The following is a 16,589-nucleotide window of genomic DNA, read 5'->3' as shown; positions in this document are numbered from 1 at the left end:
TTCATCTTTAGGGTACATAGTCTGGCAGATGGTATAGAGTCAGTAAGTATTTCGGTTAGTGTTGATATCATGTTCAATACAAGAATCTAATTATTAACTAGCTACGGTTTTAGACTAATTGGCACACTCACTGCCCCACCATTTATGAAACAAACTTTAATTGGCCATTATCCCAGTTCAGGCAGATAGACCCAACTTCAAATACCTAATGTTCTCTCCCTAAACACTGGGCATCTTTATGGGAGGCAGCAGAACACAATGCTCAATTTGTGAGTTTTGAGTCTTTCTGTTCTGATTCAGACTCTGCTACTAACTACAGTACCTCTGGCAAGTCACTTTACCTTAGTAGATTTTTTTTTTTTTTTTTGAGGTGGAGTTTAGCTCTGTTGCCCAGGCTGGAGTACAATGGCCCGATCTTGGCTCACTGCAACCTCTGCCTCCCGGATTCATGCAATTCCCCTGCCTCAGCCTCCTGAGTAGCTGGGATTACAGGTGCCCACCACCATGCCCGGCTAATTTTTGTATTCTTAGTAGAGATGAGGTTTCACTGTGTTGGCCAGGCTGGTCTTGAACTCCTGACCTTGTGATCCACCCGCCTTGGCCTCCCAAAGTGCTGGGATTACAAGCATGGGCCACCGCGCCCAGCCCTACCTTAGTAGATTTTGTGTCAGAGATTAAAGTGGGGAATTGGACTAAATGGTCTCCAAGAACCTAGCTAGGTCCAGGTCTAAAAGTGATTTGGCTTGAATTAATAAGGGTATTACTGATATAGCAAGTCCTTGTCAACACCAGAGGGAGCTACGTTCATATCATCACTGGGGTGGTTCAGAAGATTTCAGGAAAAAGCATAGTTAAATGGAAAACTTACTTCCCAGAATGAGAGAAATTCTATACCAAGGTAAGAGCTCCATACAGCCACCCAACAGGCTCTCTGCCATCACCCCACTCTTATAGATGTCAAAGCACCTCACACCTGACTTGTACCGACACACAAGGCTTCAGTTTTAACTCCAGAAAACCCAGTTGGCTTTGAGCCATTCCTAAAGATTTCTTTCCCCATTCAGTCTATTTTCTTTCTTAACCAAATTAACAATAACAAAAAGCAAAGTAATTCATTGTGATACTGGAAAATCCCCAAAGAAGGGAGATAAAGGAGGAGAAAGATTCATATCACACCGAAGCTGTAGCCTGGAAAAAACAGTCAAGTTAACTACAACTGAATTCATTAGCAGCCTGCCACTCAAACCCAGAGCTACCTCAAAAACAAGAAAACTACTCAAAAAGAGAAAATATATCAAGGAAAGGAAGGACTCGGCATAGCTCTGCAATGCGGGTGCGGGAATGCCTGTCTGAGTCGATGGCTGGCACTGCCCTATTGGGCTCCTTGGTAAGCAGTCACAGCTGTTGAAGAGTGATGTCATTAATTAAGGCAATGGGGCCACATTAGGCATTTGGCAAAAAAAACTGTAAAGCGACAAGATAAGGAAACGGAGGGTGAGATAGGGAAGAAAAAGTAAAAGCATTTCTAAAGCTAAAGCTTATTCTGATGTTATTATATACTCCCTCCTCCATCTCAGCAAAACACCCAAAGCCTTGAAAATGACCTAAACCCTTACAGAGCAAGTGAAAAGAAGAATTGAAAACCTCTCCATTAGTATCAACTTATGTTTCTCTTTGTCCAGAGGAACAATGGCATGTTAACCTGATAGAGAAGGCATAAATCACGAAAATTACAGAAGGGTAGTCTGTTGGAGAAAGATAAATGTAATCTTGAAGAACCCCTTTACTTTCATTTCATAGATTAATTCAACACTCAGAAAGGCAAAGCTTCCACAGTCAAAAATGGACCATCTACTTTTTAGGACATAGGCTGTTTCTAAGTAAAAATGGATTATAAAGCCAGTACAGAGATTGACTTTGTGGGTAAAGAGAAAAATCTACTAAACAAGACAAATAATTATTTTCCACTTTAAAAAATACAAGCTCAAACCTCTAGAGGTAAGTACAGAGTAAAACTTCAGTTGAAATCAACTTATTTCTATGAATCCAAGTAGTTGGAATACCTAAGGATTTTTTTTTTGCTAAGTGTTTCTTATATCACTAATTTCAGGCAGGGTGCAGAGGCTCACACCTGTAATTCCAGCACTTTGAGAGACAGAGGTGGTAGGATCACTTGAGCTCAGGAGGTCAAGGCTCCAGTGAGCCGTGTTTGCACCACTGCACTCCAGCCTTAGCAACAGAGCGAGACAGTCTCAGATAAACAAACAAACCAACCACCAATTTCAAATACTCTAGAAGTGCCAAAACCTTAAGGGGACCATCTACTTTTCCTCTCTTTCCCTTTAGATAATTAAAAAAAACAAGTATGAGAAAAAGTATGAAGTAGTATGAAAAAATATACTCTATTGTTAAAAGGAGAACTATTCCTTTTCCTCCTTTATTTAGGACATGTGCCAAAGGATTTCCAATTCACTCTGCTTCATACTGACCTTTAAAATATTTCGGCCATCAAATGATTCTCTTTCCTTGAAGATATATTTGCCATCCGCTGTGTAGAGATTGTACCTGCCTTCAGCTGTAAATATTCCAAAGATAATGTTAGAAGCTCAGATTGGTTGGTTGTTTTCTCTTGGACTTCTATAGGTACATAGGTACAACTAGCAAAATTTTCATGTACTACCTGGAAAGTGGCATAATGCAGAGGAAAAATGTCAGGCCATGAATCAAGAGACCTGGCTTCTAGTCTCAGTTCTGTCAACGATTCATTCAATATACATTTATTCATTAATCTATTCATTTGACATTCTCCAGGCACTCACTATATATTCCTAACTATGCAACTAGCTACATTATTAGGCAAATTACGTCTCCATTGTGGACCTTAGTTCCTCACTGACAAAGTGAGAGGTAGGACTAAGTGATCTTCAAAGGTTCCTTACGTTCTATAGATCCAAGAAAAGTGGCATATAATTTTAAATATGTAAAAACACATAAGGGTTCACACATTAGCTAGTCAAAACTGCTGGCACTCATGCTCTGGGTTGATTTAAGGACTTCCCCCAAAGGAAAAAGAGCCCTTTAGTTGCAATCAAAGGTATCCTTACAGACATTCTACACAGAAATGCAGCAAATCTATGACCTTAGCCTAAACCAAGCTGTGCTCTAGCTTCTTGAGTTAATTTGGGTTGCATATCTCAAAAGACATCCTTAAAGGTTGGCAACAAAAAGAATATCAAAGGAGAGGGAAACAGGAAAGAAAAAAAATGTAACATCATTTCATGTCCTTTTCAAGTAAAAATTCAATACAGGAGAGTCCAGAGCACAAAAAATTCAAAGCATCCTCAAGAATTAACTCAGAATATTTTCTGAAATATTAATCATTTCCTACCCACTGACAGACCTTCAAAAATACTTATTTCCACCTTTAAGTACATTATTTTACTTACATAAGTAAGGAGAGTACTAGGCCAGAATTGATCAAATATATCTAGAGTTTTAAAAACTCCATGAACAGAATACATAATACATTTCAGCTAGCCCACTGGAGTTGCACATGCGTAACTATGGAACTATTTCTCTAAAGAGAAGAATGCTCTTAATCAAAGATCCCAATGCCATGCATGTTTCACAACTTAAAATTAGGAGAAAGGGAATGTGTGAAGTTGCAAAAGAACAACAAATACATTAATACCAAATAAATATCAAAAGTGGAAACAACATAAATGTTCACCAATTGATGAATGGATACATAAAATGTGGCATATCCATACAATGGAATATTATTCGGCCATAAAAAAATGAAGCACCAGGCATGGTGGCTCACGTCTGTAATCCCAACACTTTGGGAGGCTGAGGTAGAAGGATCACTTGATCCCAGGAGTTTGGAACCAACCTGAGCAATATAGTGAGACCTTGTCACTACAAAAAAAAAAAAGGTTAGGCCAGGTGTGGTGGATCACGCCTGTAATCCCAGCACTTTGGAAGGCCGGGGCAGGTGGATTACCTTAGGTCAGGAGTTGGAGACCAGCCTGACCAACATGGTGAAACCCCGTCTCTACTAAAAATGCAAAAATTAGCCGGGCATGGTGGCGCACGCCTGTAATCCCAGCTACTCGGGAGGCCGAGGCAAGAGAATCGCCTGAACCTGGGGAGGCAGAGGTTGCAGTGAGCCAAGATTGTACTCCATTGTACTCCAGCCTGGGCAACAAGAGTGAAACTCCATCTTGGGAAAAAAAGAAGAAAAAGTTTAAAAATTAGCTGGGTGTAGTGGCATGCGCCTATAGTCGCAACTACTCTGGAGGCTGAGGTGGGAGAATCATTTGAGTGTGGGAGGTGGAGGTTGCAGAGAGCCAAGATCACTCTACTACACTCCAGCCTGGGCAACAGAGACCTTGTCTCAAAAAAAAAAAAAAAAAAAAACCCACACAGAAAACAAAAAAGGAATGAAGTACTGCTATATTATAACACGGATGAGCCTTGAAAATATTATGCTACGTGAAAGCAGCCAGCCTCAAAAGATCACATACTGCATGATTCTGTTTATATGAAATATCCAAAACAGACAGCTCTATAGAGACATAAAGTAGGCAGGTGGTGCCTAAGGCTTGGTGGAGGTCAGGGGAGGGCAGAGTAAGAGGGGTAGGAAGAAATGGAAAGTGACTGCCAATGGGTATGGGGTTTCATTTTAGGGTAATGAAAATGTTCTAGAACTGATTGTGGTGATGGCTATACAACTTTAACCAGACTAAAAACCACTAAATTATATATATATATATCAAGAGAGTAAATTGTATAGTATGTGAATTATATCTCAATAAAGCGATTATATTTTGAAAATCTGCAAACAGAGGGATAACTAGACTGTGAACACACAACACTCTCTTATATAAAGCTCTAGTGCTAACTGAATATAAACCTGGATCCACACCACTTAGAATATACAGATTCCTACATATATGAACTCTTTCTGTGTTAAGAGATTAGTTAACAATGGACCATGATGTAGTTTTAACAGCTCTGAACAAATATTTAAAGACTAAGACAAATGGAAAATGTACTGATAGCTAACAAATGTCTAATAAAATACTGTCTATACCTGCAATACCCAAAACAGAGGCCCCTATCCAGATGTGGCTCTATAAATTTTAATTAAAATTAAAAATAAAAGTTCACTTTCACAGTCTCACTAGCCACCTTTCAAGTGCTCGGTAACCACATGTGTCTAGTGGCTACCATATTGGATATTACAGATACAGAATACTTCAATCATCACAGACAGTTTTCTTAATACCATATGTCTTCTGAAACAATAAATTTAGGGTATACTCCAGAGTTCTGAAACTCTGCCATTACATAGTAATGTTAAAATGCACATCACCTCAGGGGATTCTCAATTTGTTTTCCAAAATTAAAATATACTGTCCAGAATAAAACAAACAGCACAAACCTAGTTATATGTTTCTACTGGACAAGCTACATTATAATACATAGATACCTAAAATATTCCTACTTTCTGTAGTACTACTCCCCGAAGGAAAGAAATATGCTCAACTTGGCCGGGCACAGTGGCTCATGCTTATAATCCCACCACTTTGAGAGGCCAAGGCAGGTGGATCACAAGGTCAGGAGTTCAAGACCAGCCTGGCCAAGATGGTGAAACCCTGTCTCTACTAAAAATACAAAACTTAGCTGGGCGCGGTGGCAGGCGCCTGTAATCCCAGCCACTCAGGAGGCTGAGGCAGAAGAACTGCTTGAACCCAGGGGGCAGAGGTTGCAGTGAGCCGAGATCGCGCCACTGTACACTTCAGCCTGGGCGACACAGCGAGATTCCATCTCAAAAAAAAAAAAAGTATATATATGTATTTTATATATATATTATATATATATATAAAATATAATATATATATTTTATACACACACACACACACACACACACACACACATACACACACACACTCAACTGGAACAAGTTCAAAGTTTTGGATTATTCTATCACCTACCCAAACAAGAATATATAGGCTTTGACTGAGTTACTTGAAGCTCTTTTAATCTCAGTCTTCTCAAAAGTAAAATAGAGATTTATTCATAAGTCTTAAATAAAATTCAATATGATATCACAAAATAGTAACATTTTAGAACTAATAACTAGATAGCTATATATTTCTTGGTCCTACCATGGCTCTAACCAAACTGGGTTAATATCAAATGATTTCCAGTTGGGATCTTTGGTACATATCTGAGAGAAATTAAAAGACGTACCTTAACTAAAAGGGACACACAAATTGTCCTAACTAAAAACCTACAAATAGTCAATGGTTCAAGTCCTGATGGAGTTCTCTTCTCCTCTAGATTTTTTTCTTTTTTTTTTTTTGAGAAAGAGTCTTGCTCTGTCGCCAGGCTGGAGTGCAGTGGTGCGATCTTGGCTCACTGTAACCTCCGCCTCCCAGGTTCAAGCGATTGTCCTGCCTCAACCTCCCAAGTAGCTGGGATCACAGGCATGTGTCACCACACCCAGCTAATTTTTGTATTTTTAGTAGAGACGGGGTTTCACCTTGTTGGCCAGGCTGGTTTTGAACTCCTGAACTCAAGTGATCCACCCACCTCAGCCTTCCAAAGTGCTGGGATTACAGGCGTGATCCACCGTGCATGGACCCCACCTAGATTTTCTAAAACCAAGGTCGGGCCCAAGAAAGGAAATGAAACCAGAATATGTGATCTTGGTGCTAGTGTATTTTGAACCACGAATCTTGGAAGGAAGAGTTTCATATGGCTTAAATGTGTGACTCCTGATCAGATGCTGAAGGTACTAGAGAAGCTTTCACTTTGGAGATACGGACAGGAAGAAAAGAAAACTTCTTTTTGAAATAAACACCTATCCCAAATCAAGAATTAAAACAAGGCATTTTTATAAAAAGGCTCAGAGTTCATGAAGAAAAACATTATTATTTTAACACAAGGTTTCTCAACCTCTGTGCTACGACATTTTGGGAAGAATAATTCTTTGTCGTGGGCGACCATCCCACGCATTGTAGAGTGTTAGACAGCACCCACTAGGTGCCAGCAGCAACCCATCTCCAAATCCCTAACCATGATAACCAAAAATGTCTCCAGACAATGCCAAATGTTAGCTGGGGGCAAAATCACCCCCAGTTGAGAAACACTGACTTAACATTTACTTTTACTAGCTCACCTTCCTTTCTCTCTTTAAAAAAAAAAAAAATAGCCACCAAGTATTACATGCGACATACTTATGCCAAAAACTTATTCACTGTTTATATAAAATTTACTGAAGCGTCCTATATTTTTATTTGCTAAATATGGGCAATCCTATGTGTGACAGAAATAAAAGATCTGGAAGCCACAGTCCCATGCTATATATGTTCTTGCCCACCTCTACTATGCTCATCAGAATAAGCTAAGAGGTCTAAAAAGAAGTATATCAGAGATTCTTTGATAGCCCATTCTGTGTAAACCTCGGAGATGCCACAAGGCCACTGATCACAAACTGTGCTACAGTTCTCTGGGGGACTTACCATTGGGGTCTTTCCTGAATAGTGTATTCATAACTGTAGCATGCAGTTTCACACTATTCCACTCTTTCACTATTAGTCCAGATGCCTGAAAACGTTCCAGCACTCGATCAACTAATTCTTGCAGCCTGGAGAAATTGGAGAAAAGTAGTGCAGAAATCTTAGTAAACTTCCGAACATGCGATTACTAATTCAACAATGTTTATGGAGCCTCTGCTCTGTGCTCATCACTATACAAAGCCCTGCATCACAAGAGGAAGAAGAAGAGACTCATCTCCCACCATCAGGGAGCTAAAGCTCAGTCTTGTTTGCTTAACAGATAGTAGAAATAAATGATGGCAATATATTACGGTGAGTGTGAAGGGAGTGATCAGCTCTACATGGAGAGGGCCAGGTTTCCACAGGAGGTTTAGACATAGTCTGGAACGATCATTAAAAGATTTGCAAATAACACCAGGGAAGAAGGGGCACTTCAAGTAGAAGAATAAATAGCATGTGCAAAGATGCCAAGGCATGCAAAATCACAGCATATTCAAAAAACTGTCAACTATTTACAGTACAGCTATGACAGAGAGTGAGAGAAAAGGGACAATGGAGATGAGCTAAGTCTATAAGTAGTGGTCAGATTAGGGAAGCCACAGAAAGACTTTCAAAAGGGAATAATGTGGTCTGATGTCCATTTTTGAAAGCTGACTCAATAGCAGAGTGGGAAAGGCTTTAGAAGAGGAACAGCTACAGAGGTCAGTCAGCTAGGTGGCTATTTCAACAGTCAACATCACCATGATGTATCAGGCACTGTTCTAAGCACTTTTTATCTGTTAAATCATTTAATCCTTATAACCAATTATTATCCCTATTTACCAATACAGAAGCCAAGGCACAGAGAAGCTACAAAACTTGACCAAGTTCACAAAACTAAGTGACAAAAACTAAGTAGCAAATCCAAAATTAGAAGAGGCCAGGTGCAGTGGCTCATGCCTGTGATCCCAGCACTTTGGGAGGCTGAGGCAGGCAGATCACTTGAGGTCAGGAGTCCGAGACCAGCCTGGCCAACATGGTGAAACCCCGTCTCTACTAAAATACAAAAATTAGCTGGGCGTGGTGGCACATGCTTGTAATCCCAGTTGCCTGGGAGGCTGAAGCAGGAGGATTGCTTGAATCCAGGAGGTAGAGGTTGCAGTGAGCCGAGACTGTGCCACCACACTTCAGCCTGCGTGACAGAGTGAGACTCCACCTCAAAACAAAACAAAAAAGAAAAACAAAATTAGAATGTATGCAGTCTGGCTTCAGAGTCCATATTCCTAAGGACTGTACTATAAAGGGGGAAATGGGGACAGGCATGGTGGCTCACACCTGTAATCCCAGAACTTTAGGAAGCTGAGGTGCAAGGATTGCTTGGGGCAGGGGTCTGAGACCAGCCTAGACAATATAGTGAGACTGTGTCTCTACAAAACATTTTTAAAAATTACCCACCCATGGTGGCATGTGCCTACAGTCCTAGCTACCAGAAGGCTGAAGCAAGAGGACTGCTTGAGCCCAGGAGTTTAAGCCTGCATTAAGCCATGATTGCACCACTGCACTCCAGCCTGGGCGACAGAGCAAGATCCCATCTGTAAAATAAAGGGGGTGAGGAGGGGATGATAAAGACCTAAACCAAGCTTGTCCAACCCGTGGCCTAGGACGGCTTTGAATACGGCCCAAAAGAAGTTCGTAAACTTTCTTAAAACATTATAAGTTTTTTTGTGTGATTTTTTTTTTTTAGCTCATCAGCTATCATTAGTGTTAGTGTATTTTATGTGTGTCCCAAGACAATTCCTTCTTCTTCCAATGTGGCCCAGGGAAACCAAAAGTTTGGACACCCTGACTAAACTATGGTGGGGCAGTGAGAACTGAGACAAGGGAATGGGTTCACAAGAGCTATGTGAGAGAGAAGCTGGTGCCCATTCGGATCTGGCTGTGTTAAGGGAGAGGAAGTGGTTGAGAATGACTCCCAAGTGTTGCCTAAAATGACCAGGTGGCTCACTAACCAAGGTGGGAGGCTGTGGGGAAGCAACTGCTTATTGTTCTGCTGTGTCATCTCGGGGAGGAGGTTAATACTGTGCAGGATTTTGCACATGTGGCACGGGATGCAAGTAGGACATGTCCAGGAAAAGAGATGGAAATACAGGCCTGGAGCCCAGGAAAAAATCTAGGCAAATGACAGATGGGGAGTTGTCAGTGTAGCAATAGTAGTTAAAAGCACGGGATAGATGCTTTTAACATGGCGAAACCCCATCTCTACTAAAAATACAAAACTTAGCTGGGTGGTAGTGGCATGTGCATGGTGGCTCACACCTGTCATCCCAGCACTTTGGGAGGCCAAAGAGGGAAGATCACTTGAGGCCAGGAGTTCAAGACCCACTTGAGCAATATAGCAATACCTCGTCTCTACAAAAAATTTTTAAAAAATCAACTGGGCATGGTGGCATGCACTTGTAGTCCCAGCAACTCAGGAGGCTGAGGCAGAAGGATAGCTTGACCCCAGGAGTTCAAGGCTGCAGTGAGCGGTGATTGTACCACTGCACTCCAGCCTGGGCAGCAGAGTGAGATCATGTCTCTTAAAAAAAAGAAAAACAAGGCCGGGCACGGTGGCTCAAGCCTGTAATTCCAGCACTTTGGGAGGCCGAGCCGGGCGGATCACAAGGTCAGGAGATCGAGACCACGGTGAAACCCCGTCTCTACTAAAAAAAAATACAAAAAATTAGCCGGGCGCGGTGGCGGGCACCTGTAGTCCCAGCTACTCAGGAGGCTAAGGCAGGAGAACAGCGTGAACCCGGAGGCGGAGCTTGCAGTGAGCCGAGATCTTGCCAGTGCACTCCAGCCTGGGCAACAGAGGGAGACCCCGTCTCAAAAAAAAAAGAAAAGAAAAGAAAAACAACAACAACAAAAAACAACCCTCAGTTTCCCATGGCCTTCCAAGTAAGAGTCCAATCCTGCCTGACCCACGTGGCCTTCACAGCTTGGCTCCAGCCTGCCTTTCTGTTTCATCGCTGCCCTTCCCTTTCTACAGATTTTCTCCAGTCCTTGAATGGATTGCGTTCTTTGATACTGAATCTCTCAATTACTTAGGACAAACATCCTTTTAGAATCACCTTCACTTCTTTGACTCCCTTATACCAGGGAATCTCACTTCACCACTTCCAGTGCCACTGTCCCAGCCACCTGGGAATCGGCAAAGACAACCAATAAGGATGAGGAAATAAGAGCAGGAAGACTTCAGAGACGCTGAAATGGGAATTACAACAGGGAAAAAAGGAATAACCGTACAGTACAATACTCGAGAAAAGAAAAAAAGCAAAACTATGCCTCCTTGTTTCTCACAATTAGAGCCCTCTATCAGAGCAGTTTTGCTGGCATACTGGGGATAGAAATCTTGTGACGGAGGACCAAGGGAGGAGCCAGAGAGGAGGGAAGGCAGGAAGCGCACATAACTCTGTCCAGAAACTTGAAAGGAAAGAGAGAAATGAATACCTGGGGAATCTGAAGATAGGAGTTGAGTGAGGGCTGTGTGTGTTTTCAATGAGGAGAAAACGTTGAAAATGCTTACTGACAAGAAATTATCCAACAGAGAAAGAAAAGGAAACCAGGCAATAAGGTAAATGGACAGAACAAGACCTCAAAGGATGGTGTGGTCATAGGTGATAGGAACACAGCAGTGAACAAAACAAGCCCCCCTCTTGTGCAGCTCACATTCCGGTAGGAGGAATGAACAAACACACACGCGCACCTCGGGGTGCCATGTGCCTTGAAGGAGGTGAAACGGCAGAGAGGGAGTAGAGTGTGATCTCACTCTGCTGACCATAGTGCAGCTAACATAGGTGCACTATGTTAGGTAGAGTGATTAGGAAGGGTCTCCCTGATAAAATGACATTTGACAGAGACCTGAGGGAAAAGCATTCTAGAGAGAGGAAACAGCAAATACACATATCTGAGATAGGCATATGCACAGGAGGACTGAGGAACAGAAAGGATGCCAGTAGTGAAACTTCAGTGAAATTAGAAAGAGAGAAGTGACGAGGTCGGAGCGATGTGACCAGGTTACCTGAAGCTCTCAGGCCCGTGGAAGGACTTTAGTAGTTACAGAGTGAGGTGGGAGCTTTTGGAGGGTGTTTAGCAGAAGACTGACATCATCTGGCTGCTGTGTGGAGGACAGATAGCAGTGGAGGCAGGATAGAAGCAGGAAGGCAGTTAGGAGGCTGTGGCAATCACGCAGGTGGCTGGGACAGTGGCACTGGAAGTGGTGAGAAGTGAGATTCCCTGGTATAAGGGAGTCAAAGAAATGAAGGTGATTCTAAAAGAATTTTTGTCCTGAGTAATTGAGAGATTGAATGTCAAAGAACACAATCCATTCAAGGACTGGAGAAAATCTGTAGAAAGGGAAGGGCAGGCTGAAGCCAAGCTATGAAGGCCCCAAGGGTCAGGCAGGATTGGACTCTTATTTGGTAGGCCATAGGAAACCGACGGTTGGTTTTTGCTGTTGTTCTTGTTTTTCTTTTGTTAAGAGACATGATCTCACTCTGCTGCCCAGGCTAGAGTGCAGTGGCACAATCACAGCTCATTGCAGCCTTGAACTCCTGGGGTCAAGCTATCCTCCTGCCTCAGCCTCCCAAGTTGTTGGAACTACAAGTGCATGCCATCATGCCCAGCTAATTTTTTTAAAAAACTTTTTGTAGAGACGGGGTATCGCTATATTGCTCAAGTGGGTCTTGAACTCCTGGCCTCAAGCGATCTTCCTTCTTTGGCCTCCCCAAGTGCTGGGACGACAGGTGTGAGCCACCATGCCAGGTCATCAATGACAGTTTTTGAGAAGCAAGAAACAGGCCAGGCGCAGTGGCTCACACCTGTAATCCCAGCACTTTGGGAGGCCGAGGTGTGCGGATCACAAGGTCAGGAGTTCGAGACCAGCCTGGCCAACATGGTGAAACCCCATCTCTACTAAAGATACAAAAAATTAGCTGGGTGCGGTGGTGCATGCCTGTAATCCCAGCTACTTGGGAGGCTGAGGCAGGAGAATAGCTTGAACACGGGAGGTCAAGGTTGCAGTGAGCCAAGATTGCGCCACTGCACTTCAGCCTGGGTGACAGGGCGAGACTCCATCTCAAAAAAAAAAAAAAAAAGCAAGAAGCATAAGGAAAAACAACAACAACAAAAAACCCTAAAAGCCTGGAAACCAGTTAAGAGAGATGTTGTGCTTCCTTATATACTTATCTTAATCTTTTTCCCCAATTACAAAAATAATACAAGCTCATTATAGAATACATGCAAAGTACCAAAAAGCATAAAAAGGAAAACATAACCTCACCATGCACAGATAAACACTTAACCTTTTTGTGTTAAGTGTATATCTATAGACGGTGAGGTTACCTAATCAGAAAAAATTTTCAGGTAAACTAGTTTTAAAAGTTTCTGATTAACACCATCGCAGAACCATAATATTTCTTCTTCCATTTATTTATTTATTTATTTATTTATTTTTGGAGACAGGGTCTCACTCTCTCGCCTAGACTAGAGTATAGTGGCACGATTTTGGCTCACTGCAACCCTCTGCCTTCCAGGCTCAAGCGAGCCTCCTGCCTCAGTCTCCCAAGTAGCTGGGATTACAGGCGTGCGTCACTACCACCTGGCTAATTTTTGTATTTTTAGTAGAGACAGGGTTTTGCCACGTTGCCCAGGCTGGTCTCAAACTCTTGACCTCAAATGATCCACCTGCCTCGGCCTCCCAAAGTGTTGGGATTACAGGCATGAGCCACTGCGCCTGGCTGAACCATAATATTTCTAAATATAACTTAGGTCTGAATATAACCATGCACCACAAATTGCACCTCAGTTACAAATCACAACAGAATAATTCCTCACTTTCCCGCTTCTTCTCTTAAAGAAAAAAAGTAGACAGGGAGTTCAGCTACATAAAACTGAACATGAAACACGAAGCACGAAATACTGGCGTAAGTAAACTAAACAGACCACATGAAAGAAATCAAGTTTCCACCTTTGTCTTTCTGGAAAACTAGGATTTCTGACAATTTACAGACTCAAAACTTTGAAGGGACTAATGTCCTTTAAAAAGTTCTAGTGTAACCTGCTCTTTTTACGCAGGAGGAAATGATGCAGAGAGGTTGGGTTGCTCAGTCAGTGACAGAGGAACCAGAATCCAAGTCTACAGGCAGCCTGTGCTGTTTTCTTTCTCTTTGTCTTTTTTTTTTTTTTTTTTTTTTGAGACAGAGTCACTCTGTCAACTAGGCTGGAGTGCAGTGGCGCAGTCTTGGTTCACTGCAACCTCTGCCTCCCAAGCAGCTGGGATTACAGACACTCGCCACCACACCCAGCTAATTTTTGTGTTTTTAGCAGAGATGGGTTTCGCCATGTTGGCCAGGTTGATCCCCTGACCTCAGGTGATCCGCCCGCCTCGGCCTCCTAAAGTGCTGGGATTACAGGTGTGAGCCACCACTCCCGACTTGTTCTGTTTTCAATTCACTGTGCACTCCATGAAAACTGGCTCTTTGTCTTATTCACTGTTCTATCTCTGCACCTAAACTAATGCCTAATTGGCACATAATCAGTGCTCAACAGTCTTCATATGCATTCATGAATGAATTCACAGATAGCAAATATTTTGGAATTCTATTAAGAGAGCTTAAGGGTACTTGGACATAATCACTAAATTTCAGGTTGACAATATGTCACTTTTTTTTTTTAGATAGTCTCACTCTGTTGCCCAGGCTGGAGTACAGTGGCACAATCTTGGCTCACCACAACCTCCGCCTCCCCAGTTCAAGTGATTCTCCTGCCTCAGCCTCCCAAGTAGCTGGGACTACAGGTGCCTGCCACCACTCCCGGCTAATTTTTTGTATTTTTTAGTAGAGATGGGGTTTCACCGTGTTAGCCAGGATGATCTCCTGACCTTGTGATCCGCCCACCTCAGCCTCCCAAAGTACTGGGATTACAGGCATGAGCCACCGCGCCCGGCCATTTCTAACTTCATTGATCAATTCTTACTTGATTGATCCTTTCCTGTTTATGAATAAGTCACAAAGTTTCTCTATGCCTTTGCTTCCTAATAAGTAAATTAAAAATAACATAGGGTTGCTATGAAAAAAGGAATGAATTATTCTTAAGCAGCTTTATCACTTAGTGCTTTGGATTTGAAAACAGAAGCCAGTTAATAATGCATTAAATCTAAGCTCTTAGTTTAAAGGCCTGTAAATGCTACAAAGCTCAAGCATTCCAGGACCATCTTTACAGATAAGGAGTTTGTGCTGCAGAATGATCACTGACTGCCTAGAAAGTGCAAATTTCAGGCTTTTGTTTCCCAATTTAATTCAGCTCCATCCAATTAATGCTTCCTGAGTGCTCACTGTGTACAGACATTATCCTAGTGACTACAAGAATAAAAACTAAGCAAAGATGGTCTTTGTTATTAACAGATCTACAATCTACCAAGATAAATTTTTTGTTAGTTTTATATGAGACTATAAAGTAGATTTTGGTAATGACATAAGCAATACAGAGTGTTTGGGTAATTTAAAATTTGAAGAGATTGTAGCGGGGTTAGGACCAGAATAGGTTACAAGGAGGATGGGCTTAGGATAAGAAGCTAACTGCACTCAATGCATTTTTATGTGTCAGTTGAATGAATAAATAACAAACGTTCTTTGAACATCTATGTCATGCATTATGAAAGGCAGCTGAATAACGCATACTCCCTGCCCCCAAAAATCTTACAGTCTATTTAAGAGAAAGAAAAAAGGATGGCAAGCAGAAAGAGAAATAGCATTTGGACAAAAGAGGAGTAATATAAGGGAAATTTCAGTCACAAGAAACAGTATTAACAAAGACACAAAGGATCATCCACCAATAATGAAGCAGGCTGGGGCCCAGGGCAGGGACTAGATAGTGGGAGATAAAGCTGAAGTATAAAGATGGTGTCATACTGGAAAATCTTGAATGCTAGACTGAGGATTATGAATTCAAAAGATGATGAGAAATGAAAGATTTTTAAGCAAAGTCCTATGGTACACAAGCTATTGCTTAGACTGATGCAGTAGTATTTCATAATATCTATATTCACTAACATAAAAGTAACGTCTAGGTTATATTTCACAAGAAAAGAACTGCAGAAATACATGTGTAATGTGATTAATTTACGTAAAATTATATGCATAGACAATGACTCTCAGTATTTGCTCTGGGGAAGAAAACTCAAGAGTCAGAGGAGGGGGAAAAGGAACTGTTTAATTTTCACTTCACCCATCTGTAAGATTTTATTTTTATAGGCAAAAACAATGTAAAAAGAAGCTTGGCTATGAAAAGAAGATGGCAAACTATGTATAGTGATGCTGGGCTGCTGCACCATTGTGGAATTTAATGCACACATAATTACCTCTCTCATCTTTTCACCAAACATCTCAAAAGAGTAGACTATATCCACTTATTTTAAATGTCCTCTTTGTGTCCCATAAGCATAGGCTTTACAGTCAAACAGAGCGGGGTCAAACCACAATTCTACCACTTACAAGCACACACTAATTACTACTAACCTGGACCTGGCCAAGTATACCAAGTATAACATCAAATTGTTCATACAGATATACACTATATACACACATACACACACATACATACATCAGACAAGCTAAAAGAAAAACATTGCTTGCTATTCAGAAATAATGACTGGCAAATTGTTTATGTAACCAGGCTAACTGACTTAATTGCTCTCTCTTCCCACTTTTGAGATGGGGGGAAGTCAGTATACAAATTGCTTTGTAATCTCTTTTTAACACATTGTAATCTACAGTGAATACTTTCCCAAGATATAATGTTTAGTCAACCCACAGTATTCTCTATTCTACAGATGTTCTATAGTTTATTTGATGTTGATGAACATTTAGACTGCCACCAGTATTTACTGTTATATACAATACTGTAATCGGGATTATATGAAAATCCATATATTTGTACATATTTCTGATTAATTCCATTGGATAAATTTCTACAGGAAGAATCAGCAAGTCTAAGAAATAT

The 16,589-nt window shown here is 41.5% G+C and overlaps 2 protein-coding genes across 3 annotated transcripts in view; both read right to left on the bottom strand.

Annotated features, from left to right (window-relative positions):
• Positions 1–16,589, bottom strand: part of ASCC1 (activating signal cointegrator 1 complex subunit 1) — an 885,589-nt gene that overhangs the window by 29,514 nt on the left and 839,486 nt on the right. For both annotated transcript variants that reach the window (XM_050803664.1, XM_050803663.1), the window contains 2 exons: positions 7,533–7,657; positions 2,490–2,575 (listed from right to left, as the gene is read on the bottom strand). In XM_050803664.1, coding sequence (XP_050659621.1) covers positions 2,490–2,575; positions 7,533–7,657 — 211 coding nt within the window. The remainder of the gene's footprint in view (positions 1–2,489; positions 2,576–7,532; positions 7,658–16,589) is intronic.
• PSAP (prosaposin) overlaps positions 1–16,589 on the bottom strand; it is a 517,400-nt gene that overhangs the window by 307,611 nt on the left and 193,200 nt on the right. The gene's annotated exons all lie outside the window — the stretch shown is intronic.

Source organism: Macaca thibetana, chromosome 9 (genome assembly GCF_024542745.1).
Source record: "Macaca thibetana thibetana isolate TM-01 chromosome 9, ASM2454274v1, whole genome shotgun sequence".
NCBI lineage: Eukaryota > Metazoa > Chordata > Mammalia > Primates > Cercopithecidae > Macaca > Macaca thibetana.
This window is presented reverse-complemented; position numbering and strand designations above follow the sequence as displayed.